This window comes from Lissotriton helveticus, chromosome 1_1 (genome assembly GCF_964261635.1).
Source record: "Lissotriton helveticus chromosome 1_1, aLisHel1.1, whole genome shotgun sequence".
Classification (NCBI taxonomy): Eukaryota; Metazoa; Chordata; class Amphibia; order Caudata; family Salamandridae; genus Lissotriton; species Lissotriton helveticus.
In genome coordinates, this window is record NC_136057.1 from 1,195,846,058 (window position 1) to 1,195,870,973 (window position 24,916).

Genomic DNA, 24,916 nt, shown 5'->3' on the forward strand with positions numbered 1-24,916 from the left:
TACAGCGCTGCGCTGCTTTTCTCCATGGACGTGTGTAGTATATCAATGCATATCGCAAATGCAGGCACACTTGCACCATAATGCAAAGGTGCCTGAGTTCTGGAAATGTTTGATCATGTGCTGGAAGGTGCCCCTTCTTGCACATACACTGACAATCAGAGTGTTTTGCTGTCTGTATGTGTCCAGCAAAATGCTGCACAACTAGATATATCAACAAAAGTTTTATTTACACAGCATGTCTTCTCATTTTCCAACATTTGTACATCATCCTTGGTAATATGGTGAATATTCTATCTTAAAATGTGTTTCAGCTGAAAACACATCTCGACACCCATTGTCCACCACATTGACACTAAGTATAGGGTCAAAGTGTGCCTCGTTAGCAAGGCAATGTTAAGCAACTTCAAGTGGCTTTACACTGACTTGATTGTGATCCAAGGCACTATCAAGACCTCAACATTGGGAAAAGTGATGATCCAGTGGCAATGGTGCCTTGGAAACTTGACCAATTGAGTCATTCACACATGTTCTGTAATCTCACTGCCTATAAAGGACACAGACTCAGCAGATCCCATTTTTTGGGATGTCCCCTGTATTTGTTGTACTGTCTACACTGCTTAGGCATTGTTGACACCTCTCCAGTTTGATAATCACAGACCACACATACCAGACAAATGAAAGTGCATTTATTTACACGCGTAAAGTAGAAATTGTCACACCAGACCAGTTCTTTTGACCACAACCCTAAAATTGTGTAGACAGAGTCCTTGTAGGGGAACATGTCATGAGATATGTCTAGGAATCAGAAATCATCAGTCAGGAGGATGATTAAAGTGTCTTTGAGGATCAATGGCCACATTGACAGTCGATAAAATGTTCAATGTGAATGTGCCATTGTCAATCTGAGGACAGTGACTGGTGATGTTCTGAGGCATGATGGTAAACAAAGGGCAAAGCCGAAACTGGCCATTTGACACAGATGAATGGTACAGCTGGCTTCTCCATATGAGAGATGTTTCCTCCACATCTTCCTCCTCTGATGTGTGTGGTGTCACCTGTGAGGGTGATGTTGGATTTGTGGCAGCCCAGGGAGACACAGACACATCAGGAGAAGAAGATTTGGATGCTCTAGGTGCAGCAGCATTCACCTGTGCCAATGGATGAGGCATCACTGCAGCAAAGATGATCTGCAGTGCTTGCAGGACTCCAGCAACATCACAGTGGTAGGCAGCAATGGCAGTAAAGTGGGAATCCTGCTTTCGCTTCATGTTCTCCAAGATCTTCCTCATTGCCCCCAACTCTTTGGCCACATCGCCTGTGCAGCTTTAGCAGGACAGTTCTTGTTGCCTCTGCGCCATCACACCAGAGATGTCCGCCAGGGACTGCTGGAGGCCACAGAGAGGACTGTAGGTGCATCTGATGGCAGCTGAGTGGACACAGATCCCCTCAAATTTGGCAGCCAGGATTTCCAATCCCGCCCGCACCATGTCTGCCATCTGATGCTGGTCGCCTACAGCATCTCACTGAAATTGTATCTGTCGGTCCTTAGAGTCCAGGTTCGTGGCTGTGGTAGTAGGTGGAGCCTGCTGGATGTTTGGTGGGGCATGTGAAGGCACCAAAATGGTACTGGATCTCCCCATATCCAGATATGGGCTGCATATGCAGTTGAGCAGCTCTTGGAGGGTGTCATGGTTAATGGGTGTTAGTTCTTCATCCTCATCGCCGTCATCGATGAAGAGTGGGACAGGCTGCTGAACAGAACGTGAGGTTTCATCCTCTGCAACATAAAGGGCAGATACTGTTGAATGTGTCTGTTACATGTTACCATTTCTTTTTGCATTTGACAAGCAAAGTGCATGACACTTTCCATTCTCCTGTGTTACATGATACACCTGTGACACATAGATTTGTAAATCAATGTACAAACTCCATAAATGTTACATTTAGGTTGTTCATTGATTTGGAAAGTTGCCCTGTAAGCCAACAGTGAGGTTCATATCATATTTATAAGCCACCTACTGCTACTGTTACATGATCTATTCAGACCTTTAGGTGGTGCTGGTTGCTTCACCTTGTTTACAAGGCAGCATTAAGCTACTTCATGTGGCTTAACACTGCATTGGAGATAAGACACCCTTACATACTCCAGTTTGCGTATAAGTGTTGGTCACTGAGTTTTCAGGGGGATATTCCACTGCACCCCCCATTGATGTTGCCACTTCCACCTATTTACAAGTGTGGCATAAGGAGGAGGCCACTCATGGACTTGAGCCCAGGGATACAGTGATTTCCATTTGGGAAAGACAAGGAGATGTGTTCAGATTCTCCCAATCTTAGATGTATCTATGTGTCTTAATGTATGCAGCACACATTCAAACAGGCCAATCCCATGAAGGGATGTTTGTGTGCAGGGAGGAACACCTTCCTGTTCATTAACAGTCATTCCCTCTATCCAGACACCCTTGAACTTTGGTGCAAGGGTGCCTTTGTTCATGCAAGGTAGATTTGACGCCCACAGGTACAATTGCAAGGGCAGGGTTGCAGCTTAAATTAGGAAATCTATACAACCCAGATTTTTCATTATGGTGAAATATTATATTGGTAATTTGAACTTAAACACACACATTGGTTTTCTGTGGTTAAGCACTAAAAAGTGTCTACATCATTAACCTATGTTTCAAATGGTAATCACTGACATCCTTTGTATTCAATTGTTTTTAGTGTGGGTGTTAAGCAAGATGTGAGTCAGATTAGATATGTCTTTTGAACACATGTATATGTCCAGTGATCCCTCAGTGTGTTTAAGAATGAGGTCAGGACAAACAACTGACTGCCACACAGTTATGTGACCCTGTTGACAAGTGTTTTATCATGTGGCTACTACTTGCCACAACAGGAAGATGGTGCAATCTGTTAGAAGGTGACATGTATTATGCAGCACACCAGAGGGTGACTTTCTTGGGCTGATGGTGTGATTTCACATCATACACTCCTTAGGCCAGATTTTGAATAGACATGGTGCTGCAAAAACTTAAAGTGTTCCAGCCAGCATTTGTCTACAAACACGGGGCTGGGCCAGTTTACAGATGTGCGTGCCATTCCCTTGTGTTTTCCACAGCAATGACAATTATGACTTAGTGCAAGCAGGAGGAAATAGGACTTTGAGGCAGGCTTCAAGGATTGGTGCATTGTTGTACAGCAGACCTTTGTTGAACAAAACAGAGGTGAGCACATGGATAATACATACTGTAGTGTACATGGGCCTTCAATGCATTTGTTCCTGGAAGACTGTTTACAGACATCAGTAGCGGCACTCAGGATTTATCGGGCCATGGGTGTAGACGGACGGAAGAATTACGTTTTTCACAAGCGCATTTTGAGATGTAAGGGATACTCCTATTTATTCGAGGAAGTGTTAAAGGGACCTTTGTGATGTGAACAGACATTGGGACAATTTATTAAGCCGATGGTTGCGGAATACTAATATTGAAAAGAAAATCTGGAGGAGGGAACGCTCCCAAATAAGAAAACGGGCAAGAAGAGACTACACTTGATTAATATAGAATATTTGCGTATTTCACAACGATTTCAGGAATAATACGCTAAGAATCATTCTAACATCGATAACAAGTTGAAAGCAACATTTCAGATAATAAGCCCTGATGACGTCCTAGACATAGGACGAAACGCGTTGGCTGTTGTTTATGTTGTGACTTGCACTCAAGAAAGAGAAAATAAAAGAATACTCAAGAAAACAAGACTCATCTGAAAGATTGTTTTTGATAATATTCTTATTCTGATTGTGCTATGCTCTAATTGATATAATACGCTCCTACATTATTTGCTGTATTGTGTTTGGTTGAATAGAGGTAGGATGATGCTTCTATAAGTGGTAGAGCGTAATTTTGCCAAAACCTGGTTGGAGAATTGCTTCTGCAGTGCACCTTTTAGATGCCCCTATATCGTCCACTTTGGTAGTATAGACATCAGTAGCTATGCATTTTCTCCCAGCCACAGTTGACTTTACCTAAAACCCTGGTTCCACGCATGCCAATATGTGTCATTGATCACCAAACCCAGGACCCTGAATACAATAACATACTGCCAATGGAACATCACGTTAAGCAACTTTCATGTGGATAAATGCATCTTGAGGACTAATAGCAAGGCAGTGTGTAGCCAGATAACTTACCATGAAAGGAACAGGGAATGTGTGGTTCAATGAGCATTGCATACACAAAAGACATGTTGATATTTAAATGAACCCATTCCTACAATGCTGGGGCTGTAAACAATACTTAAAATGCAGAACATGTGTGCAAACATTGAACACTCCTTGCACCTCCAGTATGTAATGTATAATCATTATGGAATGTGCCCATCAGCAACGCAAGGTGCTTGCAAGAGATGTGCGGCTTTTCATATAAACAACAAGGGTGAGTCAATTTCAAAAAGTTCTATCGGACATTTTTTGATGTGGTTATGTGTGCTGCATGCAGCTGCACACATCAAACTAGCAGGTAAGCAATTACAATTGCTTGTGGCATATTTCAAAGCCACTATCGCCACAGGATGATCACTCTTTTTAACTTTACTGTGGGAAACCATGCTTCGCAATATTTACAAGGCAGTGTTGACCCAATTGATGTGGCTTGGCAACACCTTGTAAATGAGGCACACTTTCACACTGTACTTGGGGACATATGTTCAAAACTGTGATGGAGCACAGCGTTAGCCTTCTTGGCTTAACAGTGCTCAGCCAATTCTGAAACGCAGGTCTGAACCGTCTTAACAACAATACGGTGCACTATGACATTTCATCCTGCGCTAGTGCAAAATGTAGATGCCTAGCACCAACGCAAACTCTCTTGCACCATTGTGCAGGAGTGCCTGCTTTGGCGCTAAGCAGCTACATATATCACCAGTGTAGGATGAAACACAAGACTGAGCTGTATTGTTGTACATACAGCGCAGCACTGCATTTCAAAAGTGGTGGAGCGCTGCGTTAAGCCAAGAAGACTAATGCCACACTCCGTCACTCTTATTGTAAATATGCCTTAGAGTAAGAAGACACATTACTGGTCAGTTAAGATTGTATGTATGCATGTGTGCTTGATTACTGGGCCCTTACACAACTCTTATGTGACTTTCAATGTATTTGTAAATTATAAGAGTTCAAGGAACATGTGTCCGCACCCCCAAGTACCTATGTAGCTAGCATTTGATCTGTGCACAGTGTGGGTGGGCAATGAGACGTTGGTAGATGGACAGAACAACATTACTCACACCCCCACATGTCCCTGGTTGTTGCTTACCCTGTTGCTGATGTAGTTGGTCATAGTCATCACTAACCTGTCTCTCTACTCCAACCACCGACTCCTCACAGATAACTGTGGACACCTGTTCCTCCGAGCATCAAGCCCCTCCTCTGGTGCTGGACTCCCACCTCTGGTCTGCAGTGTTGTCTGTGGATTGCTGTCCAGTTTCTGAGTAGTTTTGCGCTTGGCATCATGCCAGCACTTTTTACAGCTTGTCCCTCTCCTCTGCTACGCAGTTCACGTTGCTGACAATGGACTGCCAAATGACATTTTTGGTCCCCAATGACACCTTAGAGCTGACGGAAACTGGTGTTGATTCTCAGGCATCTCTGCAATCAGGATCTCATTTTCCTCCTGACTGAATCTGGTTTTCCTTTTCTATTCCCATGGCTGGTCATCCTGGCTGATGGAAAGGTTAAGGGGGTTGTTGTCTAGTTCTGAACTGGGTCCAGGCAGCTCCATTTGGCATTCAGGAGTATTTATTTGTATTTTTGGGTGTTTAAAGTGTTTTGGGGTATTATTTCCCACTAGACGCAAAAAAAGTGACGTCCAGGTGCCTAGCGTGAGTTTTCTTGCAGCTAGTTGGCCTACGGCCAATTTTTTCGTGATTCTGTCAAGATTTTTATCACCGTCCTGCTCGGGTTAGCAGAAAATGTTGCCGCTGCTAGCTGATCCTAATGCCATGTAACAACATATTGTAAATACGTCGTAAAATGGCAATGGGTTTTGGAGATAGACAGCGGTAAATAAATTGCCACTAAGCAGTGTCAAAACTGCTTAGCGGCAATTCTTTTACATATACCTCATTGTTTTTATTGATGTTAAAATTTTTATTAAGTGATTTTTCCTTCCATTTTAAGTTAACGTTCAAGGGTTTACATACCTAACTAGTGTGGTATGGAAAGACCAGGCCGGGTGGGCCAGAGGAGGCTGAGCCTGGGATTGTGTCTGCATTGAGGTGCAGTGAGTGATGTACAAGCCAAGGCACATACCCTGATACATGTTTTGTCTAGTTTACTTTGATAATATATTTGTATTATTTATTAATGCCAATTAAATACTTGAAAACATTAAAACACATAATGGTTTATATTTACTACTATATATTTTTAAATATGTGAATGAAGGATTATTGTAACAATTCTGATGTTCGATACAATTATTTTACTTGTAAACCCGCCCTCAGCATGGCTGACTATATTATATTGTTAATGCAAATCTAAATAATGTTTTACTTCATGTTATATCAATTTAAATGTTGTCATATTACAGAATACATTAAGCAGTACCAAATGTATTGATAAGAAAGTATATAATTGAAGTTCCATAAACATGTACTTCAGGTATTATTGCCTATGTCATGTTTTATATTATAATTCTAACCCAACAATTAGTATGAAAAGTACATATATGTATATATTTCACTCAATCAATCAGACAAACAGACAACGGTTGCAGAACAGTAATTTACTGTATGAAGTTAAAATATATTATTCTATGCCCAATCTTACAAACATTGGGTAAAGCAAATATATTCGACGGGCTTCAAATTTACATCTCCAACTACAGGCTCAGTAACTTTGGGAAAATTACGTATTCTGCAATTGGGTGTGAGTATCTGGTCAGATTACTATTCTAATTCTAATTTCAACACATGTTTGGGGTTTCTTTTTTTTATTTCAAATACACCAAATTAATATTGCTTTTATTTTCTCTGAATGGGTTGAAACCTATCTGTGTTTTCATGCATATGCTGATGAGAGCATTACTAGGCCTGGCTTGATGTTCTACTTATGATCAGGAGTAACAAAGGGACTTATTTTTACCTTCTGAAGTTCAGCTACTATAACAAAACTTTACAGATCTGACAGCATTTTCTCTATGCCTATCAACCAGAGTCCTCAGGGACAGTGGAACATTACAAGGGAACTCAGGAAAATAAGCTAAGATATGTGAATTTGAGGGGGCTAACCCTCTACATTTAGCTCTCATGTAGATTAGGGACACCTCCGGTCAAAAGTCTAAGATGAGTCGAATTGAAATTGTAATAGCAGACCCATGAATCTTCCTTATGCCTCTACTGTGTCTCAGTCTTTACTTAATTTTCATTTATAGATGATGTGACTCTAGAGTACTGCAAACAATTGTTTTGCTATCTCAACTTCTTCTACACCTATGTTCAAGCTGGACTTCACATAAAAATCCATCAGTAAAAGTTGGCGCTCCAACATCCTTTCCAGATTCTGCTTACTATGAACATGGCCATGAAGTATCAAGAACTACCCTCCTGGATCCCTGCTTCACACTACAAGGGAACTTATGAGCTGAAAGGCATCCTTAACAGTGCACTTTTACAACGTCATTAGGGGTGTATAAAATTTGCTAAATTTTCTTTTGTGTAATTATGCAGAATTTAGTAAGAATTTGGCAAAATGTGTCTTAATTATGAAAAGTGAAAAAACAGCATTTGGCGCTATAGTTTTAGGGTGAAATGGTCCTCGCTTCCATCTTGGATGTGGGAACGTATTGCATGCTAAAAATAGCACAAAAACTCAAGTGCCACTAATAGCTGCTGCTTGCATTCTGAATGTTTGTGTTGTTCTAATGTGCTCAGACAAAATCTTTGACAGAAATGACACATAATTACAATCATGACAAAATAGTGTAATTTCAGGAATTTCAAGTAGTAAGGGTAATATGAAATTTCCAAAATTAGATGAGATTTCGCTCGTCTAACAGAAATTTCTCTTGGGCCTACATGTTGTTAGGATGAAGTCCCATCACATGCAAACAGCTTCAGCCCATAAATTGGATAGTGAGAAGCCTCCCAGGAACAAAATCACTCAATGGGTCTAACCAGGATTGGATGGGCCTGTAGGGCAATCAAGCAGTGCTTGATGCGTTGGTTTACCAGACCAGTGTGTCGCATTTTTAGCAGTTGCTGGCCTATTGTATGGCCAGGTGGGATGGTTTTACTGTTGATATCTCTGAAATTACCCCTTTGTTTTAACTATCTGCTCCACTAATGTGGGCCACTTTTATTCTGGTGCCTGGGTCTATTTTTTGTCACAGTCTGACCCTGCGTCTGAACTTGCCATCTTTGCTACAAGCCTCTTTGATTGGATCATCATGTGGCTGTGCCAGGAGGGGGGCAGGTTGTTAGTTAGAAGTCAGCCTCACTGAGCCCACCGACCTCCTCCAGTGCAAATACAAAGTCAATGAATTCCCGCAAGTTTTTGATCTGTACAAACAGGATCAGAACCTCTATTCATGCTGCCTGTGCTCTAATGTGCCCATTTATTCTAATGGGATATTTTAATGGGATGTGCCAATGGTCCCAGTTACCTTTGAACAATGTGATGACCTACACCTGCGCAGACACTTTAGCATTGAGTGTGATAAAACTTGGCCATCCACTTTACAGCAACAGATCTTACTCCCTGCTATTCTTCTCCCTTCTTTTGCATATGGTCTGGTCTGTGTTGTTTGAAAAGGTTGCATCTTAATGGGAAGGAGGGAGATTAGTGAAGCCATTATGCAACACACTGAATCAACTCCTTTTCCTGTGTTCACCCCCATTGCGATTCCAAGATCAATCTGTTCCTCCTCACATCTGATCAAACTGAAACTTATTATGAAAGTGGCAATCAGGCTAATGTGTCACTATGCAAGGACTGGCCTGGAAGTATCCAGCTATTCTGTCTCTGCTGTGTCTGCTATCAGATATTTTGTGAAGCGACCTCCTGCCTTGCATAGGAGAAAAACCGAGACATTTTTCAGACAGCTAGATTTTTCTCCATTCTGATCCCAACCTATAGAATGGTACCTTCCATCTATAGGATTTGCAGGGTTGCCAAGTCGCTGGAGGAGGTAGCTCATGCTCTCAAAACAACCATCTGGTGCTTCAGTGGACTATGATATGGCAAAATAGAATGGCTCTTGATTTCATCTTGGATGCTATGGGTGATGCATGTGCTATAACTTGAGTAGATATTGTGCTTGCATTCCAGACATGCGCAAAGGCATGGATAAATGTGTAGTAACAATAGAGGAAAGTGTCAAAGACCTACCTACAATCAAAGGTTGGGAAACTCCGGTCATTCCTCAAAAGCTTTTTTGGAGGATGGGGTATACAAACACTTCAAGTTTTGTATAAATATTGTTGACATTCTACTAATATACATTCATTCATGTCTGAGGCTGTACTGCCAGTATCAAGATCATTACCAGAGGAAAGATTACAGTTTATGATGGTGTTAAGGAATATGATATTGATTCGAAGTCTGAATATGACACTTTGGAAAGTATTGAAGAAGATGTTGATCATAAAATATATTGATCAGTGAACAAGGAAATGTCTCAAAAGCTTCACAAATAAAATAGTGCAAGAAGAAGGGATTCTGAAATATTAATAATGTATTTTCTTCAATCAAGTAACTAGCCTGATTGAGGCATGTGTTCTTACTTATGCTATCATTACGGAAAGATGTGTTCATCTCTGATGTTGATGCAGGCTACGGATTGTCACTCAAGATGAGAAAATGAAAAAAGCTTGTTCAGGAGAAAATCTTAAAAAAATTATAACTCTTGAAGGCCATTTACCTAGTTCTCATTGAGTTCAGCAAGGCATCTGCTTATTTCCATTGCAAAAATTCTATCATGCAACAAATAATACAACCATGTATAGTAAAGAATAAATTAGATCTGTACTTATCAAGCTTGTCCCCACTAGTGATTTCACTAGGACCCTCCTCGATTGACTCCCTGATTCATAGACTATTATTTTTTCTTTTTCCCATAAATCCTTTGGGACTCTAAACTCGACATGTAAAGAGATTTCTTTGACACTTTGTTGATTTCCCCTCTAGGTTCAAGTTACCAAACACCAATGGATACCTTTTTGAGTGAGGCCTTCACTTAATCAATTCTTGCTTCAATGATTTTTACTTAATCATTTGAAATACCTTTTGGCAGACATCTTCACTTACCTATGTGAAACACCTTCTTTCTATTTTCAAATACTCTATGTTTCAGAAAGGTTGTCTTCTTGATGAATGTTATTCTAAGAGTTTGGGCCCTTTGATGTGTGACTCACCATGACTCTAATTATTACGTACCTGCCCAGGAACATTTAATTTTCACTTTAGTAGTTAGGCCACTAATTTGTTTTTGTTATCATTTTCATATGTCAGAGGACATTTTTGATCAGCATTGCAAGTGAGCACATGTTTTCAAAAGCTTGTAAATTCCATAGATATTGCAGCATGTGTGACTTCTATCAACTGTAAAAATTGTAGATTAAATACTTACTGTCTGAATGACTGCACACATTCAGTGCGAACATCATTGTGCATGCTATCCCACTTAGACATTACATCATATTACCTCGTGTGACCTTCTGCAACCTTATCTGAACTAATATGATGCTGCCTTACCGCAGTAAATTCTAGCCATGGACACCCTTTCATTGTTTGCTTTTTTCATTGGACTTTTCATGTTTAAAGATGTTTGGCAAGATCATGTCAATTGCATCAGTACTATCAATATAACACTAGTTCCAACAATAGTCTACCTTTTTGGCAACTTTGCAGTGACATTTGCACCAATAGTGATCAAATAAAGTTATGTGCACCAAATGACCAAAGCAGATACACCATTTTGTACTATCAGGGAGGTGCAAGATTCCGTTCAAAAGAGGTATACAATTACTTGTAGCAAGTGCAAAATTGCTCATTTTTTTTTTTTGTTCCTCATCTCAACCATGGCTGGCCCATTAGTACCGTGGACTAGGAAAACTGTGACTTGAGAAACAGACATTCTGTCTCAGTGCAAAACTGGAAGGAGTCAATTGTTATGAAGGAGCGCCAGGACCCTACAGCCATGTCAGTTTCACAGTAAATCACAAACCCTTATGTACTATTAGGATGGTGCTTGCCATTAGCCAGATTCCACCATTGCTTTAACCACAGATTAACCTTAAAGAAAAAGGACAGACGTGATAAAACGAAGAGAGTGCGACATGGCTTCATAATCATTGGAACTGGGGGGGGGGGGGGGAGGGGGGTAGGGGGGTGAACAAAAAAAAAAAAACCAGGTCCGGTTATTGAGACCAATCGAGTTTCAACCAAAAAGCTCCTTTTTCAGGTTTACCACCCCTGGAAAGATCCAATTTCGATATATGAAGCATGGAACAACTCCAGTCTTGTAGTGTCGGGGGAGAGGACTCTTTCCAACGCCTACAAATCTCCCGTCGGGCCACCAGCATTGAGTAGAACAAGAGGTTGTTATTTACAGTACGTTTTTTGTCCTTTACTCCAAAAATTACAAGGCTTAGATCTATATTCACAGTGGTGCCTATAGAAGATGTTAATTTGTTGCTTATTGATTGCCAATAAGATGCTAAATGTGGGCAGTCATAAAACATATGTGCGTCAGAGGCTGCGACCTGACCGCAGCGGGGGCAAACTACTGGCATACCTAATGAGAATTTGGACAACTTCTGAGGAGAATAGTAAGCCCTATGAAGGGTAAAGAAGTGGTTTCTTCGCAGCAAGGCAGGTTTAACAATATCCCAGAGAACAATAAGAGATATTTCTCATAGTTCATTTACATTTACTGCAGGTAGTAGAGAACCCCACAGCTGATCCGGAAGATGGAATATTCTGTCTATTTCCTCTAAGATTAAGTTGTAAAAGTGGGAAACCTCTTTAGTTTTTGGGGCGTTGTCGAGTAAGCAAGATTCTAGTTGACTATTGCCTCCCAATGGTCGTTGTGGACGGCGTGTGGGCCCAGATTTTTGTGCTAGCGCCCAGCTAGAAATCTGAAGGAATTTAAGTCTAGAGAAATTGGGGCCTACCTTACTCACTAGATGTTCCCAGGTAAGCATTTCCCCTTCAAAAAACAATTCTCCCCAAGTTAAGATTCCAGCATCTTTTAGTGGACTTGTCAATGCATCTTTAGTCCATCCCGGAGGAGCAGGAAGATCCCATATAGGAGAACCATTAGAATAGTAGCCTATTTTGGTAGTTGTTCTAAGATTATACCAGGTTCTCGCTAGGCCTTGCAATATCTTCAACTTAATTTTCTTAAAAAATATTGGGTCTCCAAACTTGAATAGAAATCCCATCTGGTTTAAACCTTCACATTTTAATAGTGTTGAAAACATGAAGCCGATACCCTGATCTGATGGAGTTTTGAGTAGTATTCGGGCATGTGTCAGCTGAAAGGCCCAGGCATAGATTTGAATGTCAGGACCTGCCAAACCCCCCTTCTCCCTACGACGCCTTAATTTATTCCAAGAAATTCTTGCAATCTTGTTCCTCCATATGATTGAGGTGATGTCGCTCTGCATCTTTGCTATCATTTTTTTTCAAAGTAAAGAGGCAAACTATTGAAAATAAAGGTCAACCTGGGTAAAACGGACATCTTAACTAAGTTGGATCGGCCTAGGAGCGTCAATGGAAGATGTCTCCAAGAATTAATTAACTTCCTACAATCTTTGGCCACCAGAGTAAAATTTGTATGGGCGATCTGATTGATATCCTTTAGGATTTTTATGCCTAAATACCTCATACTGTCACAAGGTTGTACTAGGAGTAGCGCTGTTATGCTGTTCCATGCCATAATCTCAGTCTTTGTGGCGTTAACTTCATAGCCAGAGATGTTACCAAATTGTTCTGCTAAATTAATGACTGACGGAAACGCTGTGCTGATATCTGAAGTTAAGATCATAAGATCGTCAGCATACAAAGATACTTTTTTTACCCAGTCTCTATATCTAAATGGAGCGATGTTAATTTCTTCACGAAATAATTGAGCGAATGGCTCTATGTAGATATCGAAAAGTAGGGGCGAAAGCAGGCAACCCTGCCGGGTGCCCCTTGTGATTGTAAAAGGTTCCGACAGTCCGCCGTTAACCAAGACCGAGGCCGAAGGATTGTGATACAATAATTCCACTGCTCTGCTGAAAGCCCGGCCTACGCCGAATTTTTCCAAGGCCCCCGACAGGTATTTCCAATTGACCCCGTCGAAGGCCTTGGCGGCGTCCAGAGTGAGAATAGCCAAGGGTAGCGATGACTTAGTTGCCATATCGATCGCACCTATTAGGTCGTATATTAGCTCGTAAAGTTGGCGACCTTTAACAAAGCCCTTTTGGTTGGGATGTAGGACTGAGGGGGCTACCTGCCCCAATCGCTTGGCTAGTAATGACGCAAAGATCTTATAATCAGCGTTAAGAACTGAAATTGGACGATACGAACCGCAGGCGGTGGCTGCTTTGCCTGGTTTCAAAATAAGCGTGATGGAAGCTTTGTTCCATGATGAGGGAGGTAAATCGCCATCTACCAGTATTTGATTGAATAATTTGGTGAGAAAGGGGGCGATATCAGCTGCAATATGTTTATATACCTCTGCCAGAAGGCCATCTGGGCCCGCCGCCTTTCCAGATTTACTGTTTATTATAGCAGATAATACTTCCTCAAACATAATAGGTTGATCTAACAAATTCACTTGTTCTTTAGAAAGTACTGGTAGTGAAATTTTATTAAGCCAATTTCCTACATCCGTAGAGGTGATGTTATTGTCCTCTCGATATATTGCCTGGAAAAAATCTTTGAAAGCTGACCTTATTTCTGGGTCCGAAGATGCTATACCGGAGCCAGTAATTATAGAATCAATATTATTACGCGTTTGATCTGTTCTAGACTTCCAGGCTAGTAGTTTGCCTGCCCCTTTGCCGAATTCAAAATTGGCTAATTTACTGGCTTCCCACCTTTGCAGAATACGCTGGTTTAATACAGAAGCCATTTGCCCTTTAAATTTCATCAGCTCCTCCTGCTTAGCATGTATGACATGTTCTGAGCAGTTGTTTAGATTTACTAATTCTGATTGGGCTTTTAATATTTTGGCCTCTATCAGTGTAACCGCTTGTGTGTGCTGTTTCTTACGAAACAAAGTTTTATTCTTAATGATACCTCTCAAAGAGCATTTAAAAGCATTTAAAAGCGTCCCATACTGAGCTAGAGCACGCAGAACCAATGTTGATTTTAAAACATTCTTGCGTCTCCACCTTAATATACTCCAAATCTTCGGGGGATGTAAGAAAAGATCTGTCGATTGACCACGACCTTGTCGGGGTTTGGGACTGCAGTTCGAAGTCTAAGAATATAGCCGAATGATCGGACAGGTGAGATGGTAGATATTATTCCTAACTGACTTATCCAAACATTTGTTTACCAGTATATACTCGATCCTTGATCTGTGACGGTACTTATAATTTCTAAAGGAAAAGCCGGATTTCTGACCCGACCTTACCCTCCAAATATCAATAAATCCATATTGATACATGTTTTTAATTAGAAGGTCTCTAGATTTAGAGTGTGCAAGTTGTCGACTAGAGGGAGATTTATCCAGCAGCGGATCAAGCACAATGTTAAAATCTCCCGCTATTATCATGGGTTCTGGAAAATGTAATAGCTCGGAGAACAACGTGGCCAGGGCAGATGGATCATCACGGTTAGGCCCATAATAGCCAACCAACGTAATGCATGATCCTCCTATCATAACAGCCGCAATTGCCCACCTACCATAAGGATCGACCTTTTGCTTCAAAAGTCTTGTTGTGATGTTTTTTTTAAATAGAATGACAACCCCTCTTGTATTAACTGTCTGAGATGTAGCGACTGATAAATCTATCCATCTGTTCTTTTTTACCAGATCCAGTACTTCAGCTTCAACCAGGTGTGTCTCCTGGAGAATAATGACCTGCGCATCAAAGTCTCGGATGTATTGTACAATTGTGTTGGCTCTAGGTTTGGTACGCAGGCCATTAAGATTCCAGGAGAGAATCTTAATGGTACTCATAGTTGGCATACCTAATGATAGTGATTAAGGGTCCAGCTAATACATTCCCCTTGGTACTACTAAGGTGAGCAAGATTCGTCCATTGTTCATTTATAAAGTTATCGACCGCCATTTTAGAGATGAGAAGCATTTTATTTTTTATTTCCCTAACCCTTACCCACGTGAACACCAACCCCCCCACCACTGAGGAACCCCTGATTATCCAACCGGAACAGATCCGGTTTGTGATACCCCTGATACTCTATCCAGGCTCAGGCGGGGCGTCACACTTTGAATTTTTAGAGGACTAAGTATAACTAAATTTAGTCAAGCCATTGGTAGGGACACTCCAATTTAATTAGATAGCTTAAAATGATATTTTTGTAGGGTTTTGTAGAAGTAAATTTGTAGACTCGTGCTCTATGTGATTTGATATTGAAAAATATGGTTTTTGTTTTTTTTAATAGAACATTACGTGATATTCAAGTGATTCTGAGTTTTTTTTGTTTTGTTTTTTTAGTGTCTTCTTTACTGAGTTAAACTACTATATTTGTCTTCTATTAGAAAAGTTCATATTGAGCTAGGTTTTTTATACTTTTCTTTCATAAGTAAGCTCTATAAACTGCTATGTGAGAAGAAACCTCAAACTTTCTCGGCCTGAGATTAAGCTAGAGTCAATTTTTAGAGGTGCCAAAACTTAAAAATAGTTTATCTGCTGCTTGAACCGTACGGACGTTGAACATTTTGTTGTTTAGCATGATCTTGAGTGCTGCAGGAAAGCTCAACTGGACAGATGCTCCCAAGTTTCTGAATGCCTCCATCCTCCGACCCAGCTCCCACTGTCTATCAAGGGTTGCCCTCGACAAGTCAGAGCGCACTTGAAAGGAAAAGCCTTCGCCTGTCAAAGATTTTTGTTTTAGGGCCAGATTTAGGATGTGATCCTTCAGTTGGAACGTGTGGAAATTTACTAGAATCTTGCGGGGCTTTGCACGCTGCGGATTACGCCTGAATGGATCCCTATGAATCCGCTGAATATCCATGTTGAGCTCCTCCTCTGTATGTTTTAAATTTAAGGATTTTATTAGGAGTTGGATAATGTATGCCTTAATGTTGGAACCTTCGTTTGCTTCTGGTACATTTAGGATGTGAATATTACATCGCCTCGCGTTGTTTTCCAAAACCTCTATTCTTTCAGCCAGTGCAGTATCCTCTCTTTTAAGCTTCAGTATTTCCTCCTTAGCATTGTCTAGTTCTATGGAGATTACTGCTATTGTCTCTTCCAAGGCTCCCGTCCTTGAAAATAAGCCGTCAATTTTGCTGTCCAGTGATTCACAGTAAGACCTAATCTCTCTCTGGATTTTAGATGACTCCTCAAATCCTCGTTTAATATCAGCTGTCAAATTGGAAAACATAGTTAATACTGAAGAGAGATCTAGAGGTGAGGTAGAAGTAGAGACAATGACTTCCGGTAGCAACTGTGCTTCAGAGCTGAGAGATAGCGGTATCTGAGTTAATTGCAGTATAGTGCTCTGAGTATTCTGATCTGGAATTGAAAGAACTTCAAGTACTTGAGACTGATTGTCTGACTCTAGTGCCTGACTTTCGTTTGCTGCATGGTTGATACAACTATCAGGGAGACCAGGGTCTACCAGTCCTGTGTTGTTAGATGGGACAGAAATACTCTTGTGGGGATTTAATGCATTAACACCACCAATATCATCATTAAAGTCTGCAGGGTTTTCTAGTGTAGCGGGTGGCTGTGTGTTTTCCATATTTAGAGAGACAGAGGCCATATTGCGAACTAATGATGGGCTAAGGATTGTCTCTGAAGGTTTTGTAGTAGAGATATGACTACTTTTTGCAAGGCTCAGGACCTGGGGTATTGCCTTAAAGTAGGAGCGGAGAGATGGTGTTATCTTTGAACCCGTGTCCAAGACTGATTTTATTGCCTTGGATCTCTTGGATCGTTTAGGCTTAGCTTCTGCCGAGAGGTAAGAAGAGGACTTACCAGGCATATTTTTAGTGCCGTCAATAATAATACCACTAGACCTAGTAGGCGCTGCACTAATTGGAATTTCTAATTTAGAACCTACAACAGTGTTGTCCCAGACCTCCTGCCCAGTGACCTGTGTGGACTCCAGAACTGAGGCGGAAAACGAGTTTGATTTGTCTAAAATTGCCCCCCCTCGGTTATACTGTGCACTCCCTACTTTAACTGCTTTAGCTGTTTTCCTCCCTCTACGACCCTTTCTGGGTACTACTAAGGTCAATTTTGTCGATTTTGTAGCTAACTCTGGTTGAGTAGTGGTTCTACTTCTAAGAGAGTATGGATTTTTTACTGGGCTGATAGGCTGCCTTGTGGCCCCCAACGTAGAACTTATATCTACCTTGAAACCAGAATGTGCAACAGCGGGACACTCAGACTGACCCATGAACTTAGTCCCATGCAACTCCCGGAGTTGAGCAGCCACCTCCTCCTCCACCCCTTGACCCGCTTCACCTCGTTTGCAGACCGATCAGACCGATCAGACACCGCGAAGCCTCCTGTCACCACCAGCAGCGCAGGAGCCGGCGTCAAGGAGCTCTTGAAGGTGGTCTCACTCTCCACCACTGCCGCCGCCGTTTGCTGTCCTTCCTTACCCGCAACCACTGGGAGAATGTCTCTGTAGAGAGAGCGGGCTTGTCTCCTGCGGCGGTACTCCAGGGCAGCACGATCCCACTTCCAAGGTGCCGGCGTGAAGAGGGTCTGCGTCCGTAGTGCTGGCTGAGCCGGCAATGGGAGAGTGAACGCCAGACGAGAGCAAAACACGCCCCCAGCAAGCACAAGCATGGAGACCGAAAGGAGAGCGAGCTAACGGCTCCGATGTTTTTCGGTGAACACAATCGGCAGAAAAATATTTTAGATAAAAAATAGCGGCTGTAAGGAATTTCCGCACACTCTAATCATGCTGGCGCATGAATGTAGCCCTCGTCAGGAAAGTAAAAAGCCAAAACTCTCCTTGAGAGACCAGAGCGGGGTATTGCGGCAGCTAGCCTGCTGCCGCCATGTTCCTCACCTCCTTTGGGTCATTGTTGTAGCAGTGTACTTGAACCAACCCTTGATTGCCTTACATGAGTTTATTCGCAGTTGTTTAGCACAGTACATCAGTGATAACATATCTCTAACAGATCAGGGTGGGTTCTAGACATCACATAGATTTCCAAAATATAGGTCTAATTTTTGGATGAATTTTGAATGTGGTTAATATTTGATACCACTGGCATATGGAAAGTTTATGGATCTCTTCATGACTAGATTTGTTGACCTTTGGTTTGATGCAGGCGAATCCAACTCTGTCTTTGATCATTCTAACTTACTTCAAATGAGGATCAAGGGTAATTGTGGCAGTTATTGTGCAATCAATATTTTTGTAAAACCACTTTGAACTTTTAAAGAGATCTGTTTTTTTAAGTTTGGAAATAGATTAAAGCACAAAAAGACCATGCCGGTCACCCTATAGGTTAATTAGTTTGCCAAACGGTGATCCAATGTGGTTCCAGGAGTGTAAAGCTCAAACTTCAAACAACACTGTTGCAATAAATAAAGGTTTTCTGCAATGGCTACAGATCTGTCTATGGATGTGATGAAAGAAATGGCTTCCTTCTTTCGATTAGTAAGAGTTGTCTTCTATTTCCTAAATGTGTTCTGCACAGACTCCTCACTGGTGCTCTTCTAAGGCTTCTTAGACAGTGTCACCTCACCACACCATAAGCTATATGTAAGTATGCATACATTAACTAAATAGTGTGTTTGTTTTGTGTATAAGTATATATATATATGTGTGTGTGTATATATAGTCACTGAAAGAAACAAAGGTTACAGGGACATTGTAGTAAGGCTCAGATTTCACTCATACAAAACCATTGAAATTCAGCAATTTTTAGTTATAGTTATAGTTATCTCAAGTAAATATAACTGATGCCATAAGGTAACTATTACCCATGCCCGCACCATGCACATTTTTCGCATCAACAATTTCACAGTAAATGTTGCAGTTATGTTATTAAGGATGTTATAGAAGATGTCATGAGTGATGTAATATGTGGGGTAATTAGTATTGCTTGGTAACTCTAACTATAACTGATTAATTTCAATGGTTCTGTACAAGTGAAATCTGAGGCTAACTATAACGTCCCTGCAACCTTTTGTTTCTTCTGTGAACTTTAATGATCTTTCAATGCTTTCATTCAAATCTCTGTTTATCACCTATAAGGCCCTTCATGACTAAACCACTGTTATTGAAGAAAACTTGTTCCTGGTACACCATCACCAGAAATCTAAGATCATTGGGATCCTTCAAAATGAACACAGTTAGATATAGAAAATCCAAATGGGGAGGAAGCAGCTTCCTGGTAGGAGCAACCAAACAATGGTATTGCCTCCCTTTGCATATAAGATCAGCCCCCTCCCTCACACAGTTGAGGAAGGCCTTAAAGGCCTGGATTTTTAACGAGTAGCTTCTACCTCTACACTTGCTCAGCACTCTCACTAGCGCCAAGACACCTCTGGGTATCTGTTGTGATTTACAAGTTTTTTAACACAAAGAAAACATAACTTAACATATTTCCTAACTATAACATTTCTGCAACCTGGATGTGTGAGGGGGTGTATGAGTGGCTGTGTGAGTCGTTGTGTGGGTGAGTAAGTTCATCTGTGAGTGTGTGGTCGGTGTGTGAGTGGGAGTCTGAGTGGTTTTGATTCTGTGAGTGGGTGTCTGAGTGGCTGTATAGGTGTATGAGTGGCTGTGTGCAGGGTTGTGAGGGTGTGTACGTAGATGTGTCAATATGTGAGTGGGTGAAAGCTGTGTGGGTCTGTGAGTGGGTATATAAGTGGTTTTGAAGGTCTGTGAGTGGTTGCATGAGTGGGTGTGTGAGTGATTATATGGGTGTGTAAGTAGGTGTATGAGTGGGTGTGTGAAAGCTGTGTGGGCCTGTGAGGGGTGTGTGAGATGTTTTGAAGATCTGTGAGTGGGGGTGTGTGAGTGGCTGCATGAATGTATGAGTGGGTATGTGAATGGCTGTCTGGGTGTGTGAGTGGATGTGTAAGTGTCTGAGTGGGTGTGTGAGTGGCTGTGTGAGTCTGTGAGTCCGTGTGTGAGTGGTTTTGTGGGTCTGTGAGTAGCTGTATGTGTGTGCGAGTAGGTGTGTGAATGGTTGTGTCGTTGTGTAAGTTTGTGTGCGAGTGAGTGTATGAGTAGGTTTGTGGATTTGTGAGTGAGTGTATGTTTTATTTAATTGGGGTCTGTATCCCTGGATCCTCCCCAAATCCACCTGAATCCATAAGGATCCGGGAGAAGCCAGGGAGGATCTACTACTCCTCACATGATAAAAAAAAGGTTTTGGACAATTTCTTGCCCATGAGGTGTACCTCTAACCTGACCCCTTCTACCAGTTTTATCTTTTTTCTCCCCGCTGGGAACTGAATCCCGATAAACAAAATGGTGGCTGCAGCTTTCCTCTCAGGTTGCGGCCAGCCAATTGCGACATTGCTGTTGTTGTGTAGATTCGCGAATCCAAGGCAGCTCCACATGCCTACATATACAAATTATGTTTTCAGTTACCATCACTGAAACTACTGAATGGATTTACATCAAATCACAAAAAGGTCACTTTTGAGACCAACCTGTAGCTTTCTGACAAATTTGGTGTAATTCTGTTCAGTGGTTTGAGCTGTAGTCATGTTTTATATCCTTATGGTAATTAACATGGTAAACACACTTTAGTTGACCCCCCATTTTTCTCGACCCCCACATGACGGATCAGTCTGAAATTTTCCATGCACAACTAGAATCAGGAGGGCACGTTTCGGAAAATGTCATCAAGATGCGTCAAAAAAACACTTTTTCCTATGAAAACTATGTCCTTACAATAACTACCTACTGGCAACCACCAGTAGGTAATGTATAGTCATGAAAAAACAAAGTTTGAAGGGATGTTAAAATTAGGTGAAAATATCAATTAAAAGAGACTGTTCTAAACAAAAAAAACAATGAAATTCACAATTTATAGTTATCTCAAGTAACTGTAACTTGTGCCCTAAAGTAACCATAAATTTTGCCCCTACCATGTACAGTGTTGTTATCAGTAATGTCATATCAGATGTTGCAATGATGTTATCTATAATGTAAAAGAACGTTATGAGTGATGTAACATACGAGGTAAATGGCAGTGCATTGTGAGAGTGCAAGATATAGTTACTTTAGGGCACAAGTTATGGTTACTTGAGATAACTGCAACTTGTGGATTTCAGGAGTTTTGTTAGTTTAAAATGGTATGTTGTAACTGACATGTTCACTATAAAAGCCCATAACCCATTGTTTATTAGTGAATTTCTAGTTGTTTTTTATATAAAGGAAGATAATATCACAATTCCTAACTATATTGTCACTTGAACCTTTTTTTTTTAAAGTTAATTTCTGTGTTTAAATTTTTTTTTAAATAAGAAGTCCATCACTGTGTGTGTTGTGGCGTTGCACACATGGCACCTTTTACATTGTTAAATCACATAGTCAGCTGAGCACACAAGCCAGGCCCTGTGGCCAACTCCTAGCTCGTACCCAACCCTTGCTGCTCATGGCCTTTGGACATGCGCAGCACTGGGTTGGGCATCCTTCTCCCAGCACCGCACAGCCTTTGGCTGTGTGCAGCATGGGGTTGGGCGCAGGGTCTGGTAGGGTGCTCGGCGGACCATGTGAGGTAACAATCTAAAGGGTGTCATTTTAAGTAAGGCAGACCTACTGAATTTGTCAAAGGGTCAGAGCACCAAAATCTAAAAATCAGGCCTATTGGCTTTTTCAAGGGGTCAGCACATCAACATATATAAAGTAGACATAATATCTTACTCAAAAATTCACCATTAATTTTATTCAAATGTATATTTAATAAACTCACACATTGCAGTTTAATAAAAGTGATTTTCTCAAAATATTTTTAATAAACACATTATTTTTTAAACATTAAGCAACTCTTTGAGTCTTATTTTTAAACATTTTTCAAGCCACAAAGTCCAGCCAAAAAGCCAACAATAAGGGATCCTTGCACTTTAGGTTAAAATCATGCATCTTTGGCTTTAAAAAATATGATAAGCTCTCCTGGGGTCATACATTTAATGACCCAGAAAACTTACTGTGTTGTTTTCATTTAATATCACTGTGGGCTGCTGAGCTCCGCTTCGGAGCCACTGTCTTGTTTTAAGAAAAAATATAAGTTGATGGCACAAATGGGGCCAACCAGGCCTCTGGAGGCAGGCTATCCCTATCCTGACCCCTATATAAACAAGATCAACACTGAAACTGTTAATGCTTCTAAGTCATTCTTGGGAGGCAAAACAAATTATCAGCACCACAAATGACAGATCCTTATTCACAGAATCAAGATGTGCAGATTTGTTACAGCCTCAGGGTTCAGTCAGTAATGAAGAAATCAGTTGATTGTCTCGATTTCCACAGAAATTAGAATGGCATGCAGAAGGCAACACCAAGATTCATATGGGAATGCCAATGGAAAGTGGAATTGCCAGGTTGGTGAATATCTACAAAGTCAAAGCTTTGTAAGCTTCAATAAAAATTGACAATGATTTTTCTGATGTTTATTCCACTATGTCCACTTCAAGTAAGCATAGCTGAATAAACAAGCAATTGAAATTGTTCATAGATCCCTAGTTTACCAGGGTGCATTCCGAAAGAAACCTCTTTACATGGAAAATGCTATCTCTGTCAAGAAAGGAGAAATATGTGGAATTGCCTATTTAAGGTAGCCCTATGACTACAGATAATTTGTAGTTGTATGGTTAGGTCTGACAGCTGTGCACCGGTTAAACTATGAAAGCCACAGTTCATCATAACAAATATTTGTGAAATACAAATTTACTCCTACCCATTTTATTGAACTTACAGTGATGAAAGTCTGGGTTGACCAGCTGGGATTTGAACCTGTGACCATGAGGTCAAACACACAAAATAAGTAAAGCTTTCTAAATTACAGACATATATGTTTCTGGACGGTTGCATGACATTACAACGAATGCCTTTACCATGCATGCCTTTACCAACCATCCTTTACCACACATTGCATTTACCACGCATTGCCTGTATCACACAGGTCTTTAACACACATATGCCTTTACCATGCATGACTTTACAAAGAAATGATAAGTATATATCAGGTAAGTTTATAAGTGCTGGTAAAGGCATTGCGTGGTGATTGACGTGTTGGAAAGGTTGTTTCTCTTTGTGGAGTTATCTTTGTGAACGGGGCTCACATTTCAGTACAACATTAATAATACATTTTCAAATTCATGTCACATTATCATTTTCATACCTGACCATCTAGGAGCACTTTCACTGATCCTCACTTCTTGTTTACAATTTTGTATGATTTTGTTTTTCACTCTGCCCAGCTCTCAGGCTGTTTAATTACAGGTGATTACTTATTCTTTCCTGGTTCTACGTAATTATTGCGATGACTTGTATTAATCATACAGAATAAACCAGTGCAATTTAGGAAACCTGTGCCAGTTTCCTGAAAACATGTTGCCAATTTCGACTGGCTTTCCTTTTGGAACTAAGCATTTTATGACTTTTAGAGCCTCAGAATTATCCAGTAGCGGCTCCTCGAGGGAGTGCAGCGGGCGGTGAGGTGGGGTGAGGGCTAGTAAACTCCGGAATGCCGCCGAATGGAGTTGAATAAAGAAATAAAACGAATTACATTGCGTGCACTGCACAGCCAAATCGGCGATGCAGTACCCATTTGAATTCATTTTATTTATTTATTTCTTTTTTCAATTCCCTTCAGCAGCGTTCCGGAGTTTACTACCCCCCCACCCTGCCCTCCCCCGCCACACCACCTTGCAGCACTCCCTCGAGGAACCGCTACTGGAATTATCTTGCGTCTGACCGACGTCCTTGAGAGAATGGGACCGACCGACAGGTAGTCAGTGGTCCCATTTGCCAAATTAGGATCTGACTGCCGTGGAGGCTGTCGGGATATGCCTAATTTCTAATTTCTAATTTAAAACATTTATAAAGCGCAGCGTGCACCGTGCGGTTTCTTGGCGCTAGTGGATAGTTCGTCACCTGAAGAAAAATAAAACCTGTCGTGGGTAGGAGGGGGAATTAAACAGGGAAGTCTTGTTTGAAGAGAAGCGTTTTTAGGTCTTTACGGAAAGAAAGTTAGTGAGTTGCAGAGCGGAGGTGATCGGGGAGGGAGTTCCAAAAAGTGGGGGCAAGGGTAGCGAAATTAGTTCCACCCCACTTTTTACGTTTGAAACGTGGGATTTGAAGGAAGGATTTGGAGGAGGAGCGAAGCTCTCTGGTGGGGACGTAATCATTTATTAACGAGGAAATGAAAGCAGGGGCAGTGCCTTGACGAGCCTGAAAGACCATACAACCGGTCTTGAACAGGGAACGCTCCTTAACAGGGAGCCAATGAAGCTCTCTGAGGAGGGGTGTGGAGTGGTGATAACGTGGGAGACCATAGACCAGCCGGGCCGCCTGGTTCTGAACCATCTGGAGTCTCCGCAGGCTATATGCTGGAATGCCGTTGTATATGGCATTGGCATAATCTAGCCTTGAGATCACCAGTGCGGCCATAATCAGCTTAAGTGCCTGTGGGGTGAAGAAGCGGGAAACAGTGCGGATAGTTCGGAGGGTGAAGAAACAGGAGGAGACAACAGTGCTAATTTGTGAGTGGAGAGTGAGCTGATTGTTAATTTTAACCCC

General features: G+C 41.3%; 1 protein-coding gene across 3 annotated transcripts in view; it reads right to left on the reverse strand.

Moving 5' to 3' along the window:
* Positions 1-670: 670 nt before the first annotated feature.
* LOC144772462 (uncharacterized) overlaps positions 671-24,916 on the reverse strand; it is a 347,480-nt gene continuing 323,234 nt past the window's right edge. For all 3 annotated transcript variants that reach the window (XR_013599754.1, XM_078656806.1, XM_078656816.1), the window contains exon 3: positions 671-1,777. Coding sequence is in view for 2 of the 3 variants with exons in the window: in XM_078656806.1 (XP_078512932.1) it covers positions 1,521-1,777 (257 nt within the window). In the remaining variant the exon portion in view is untranslated. The remainder of the gene's footprint in view (positions 1,778-24,916) is intronic.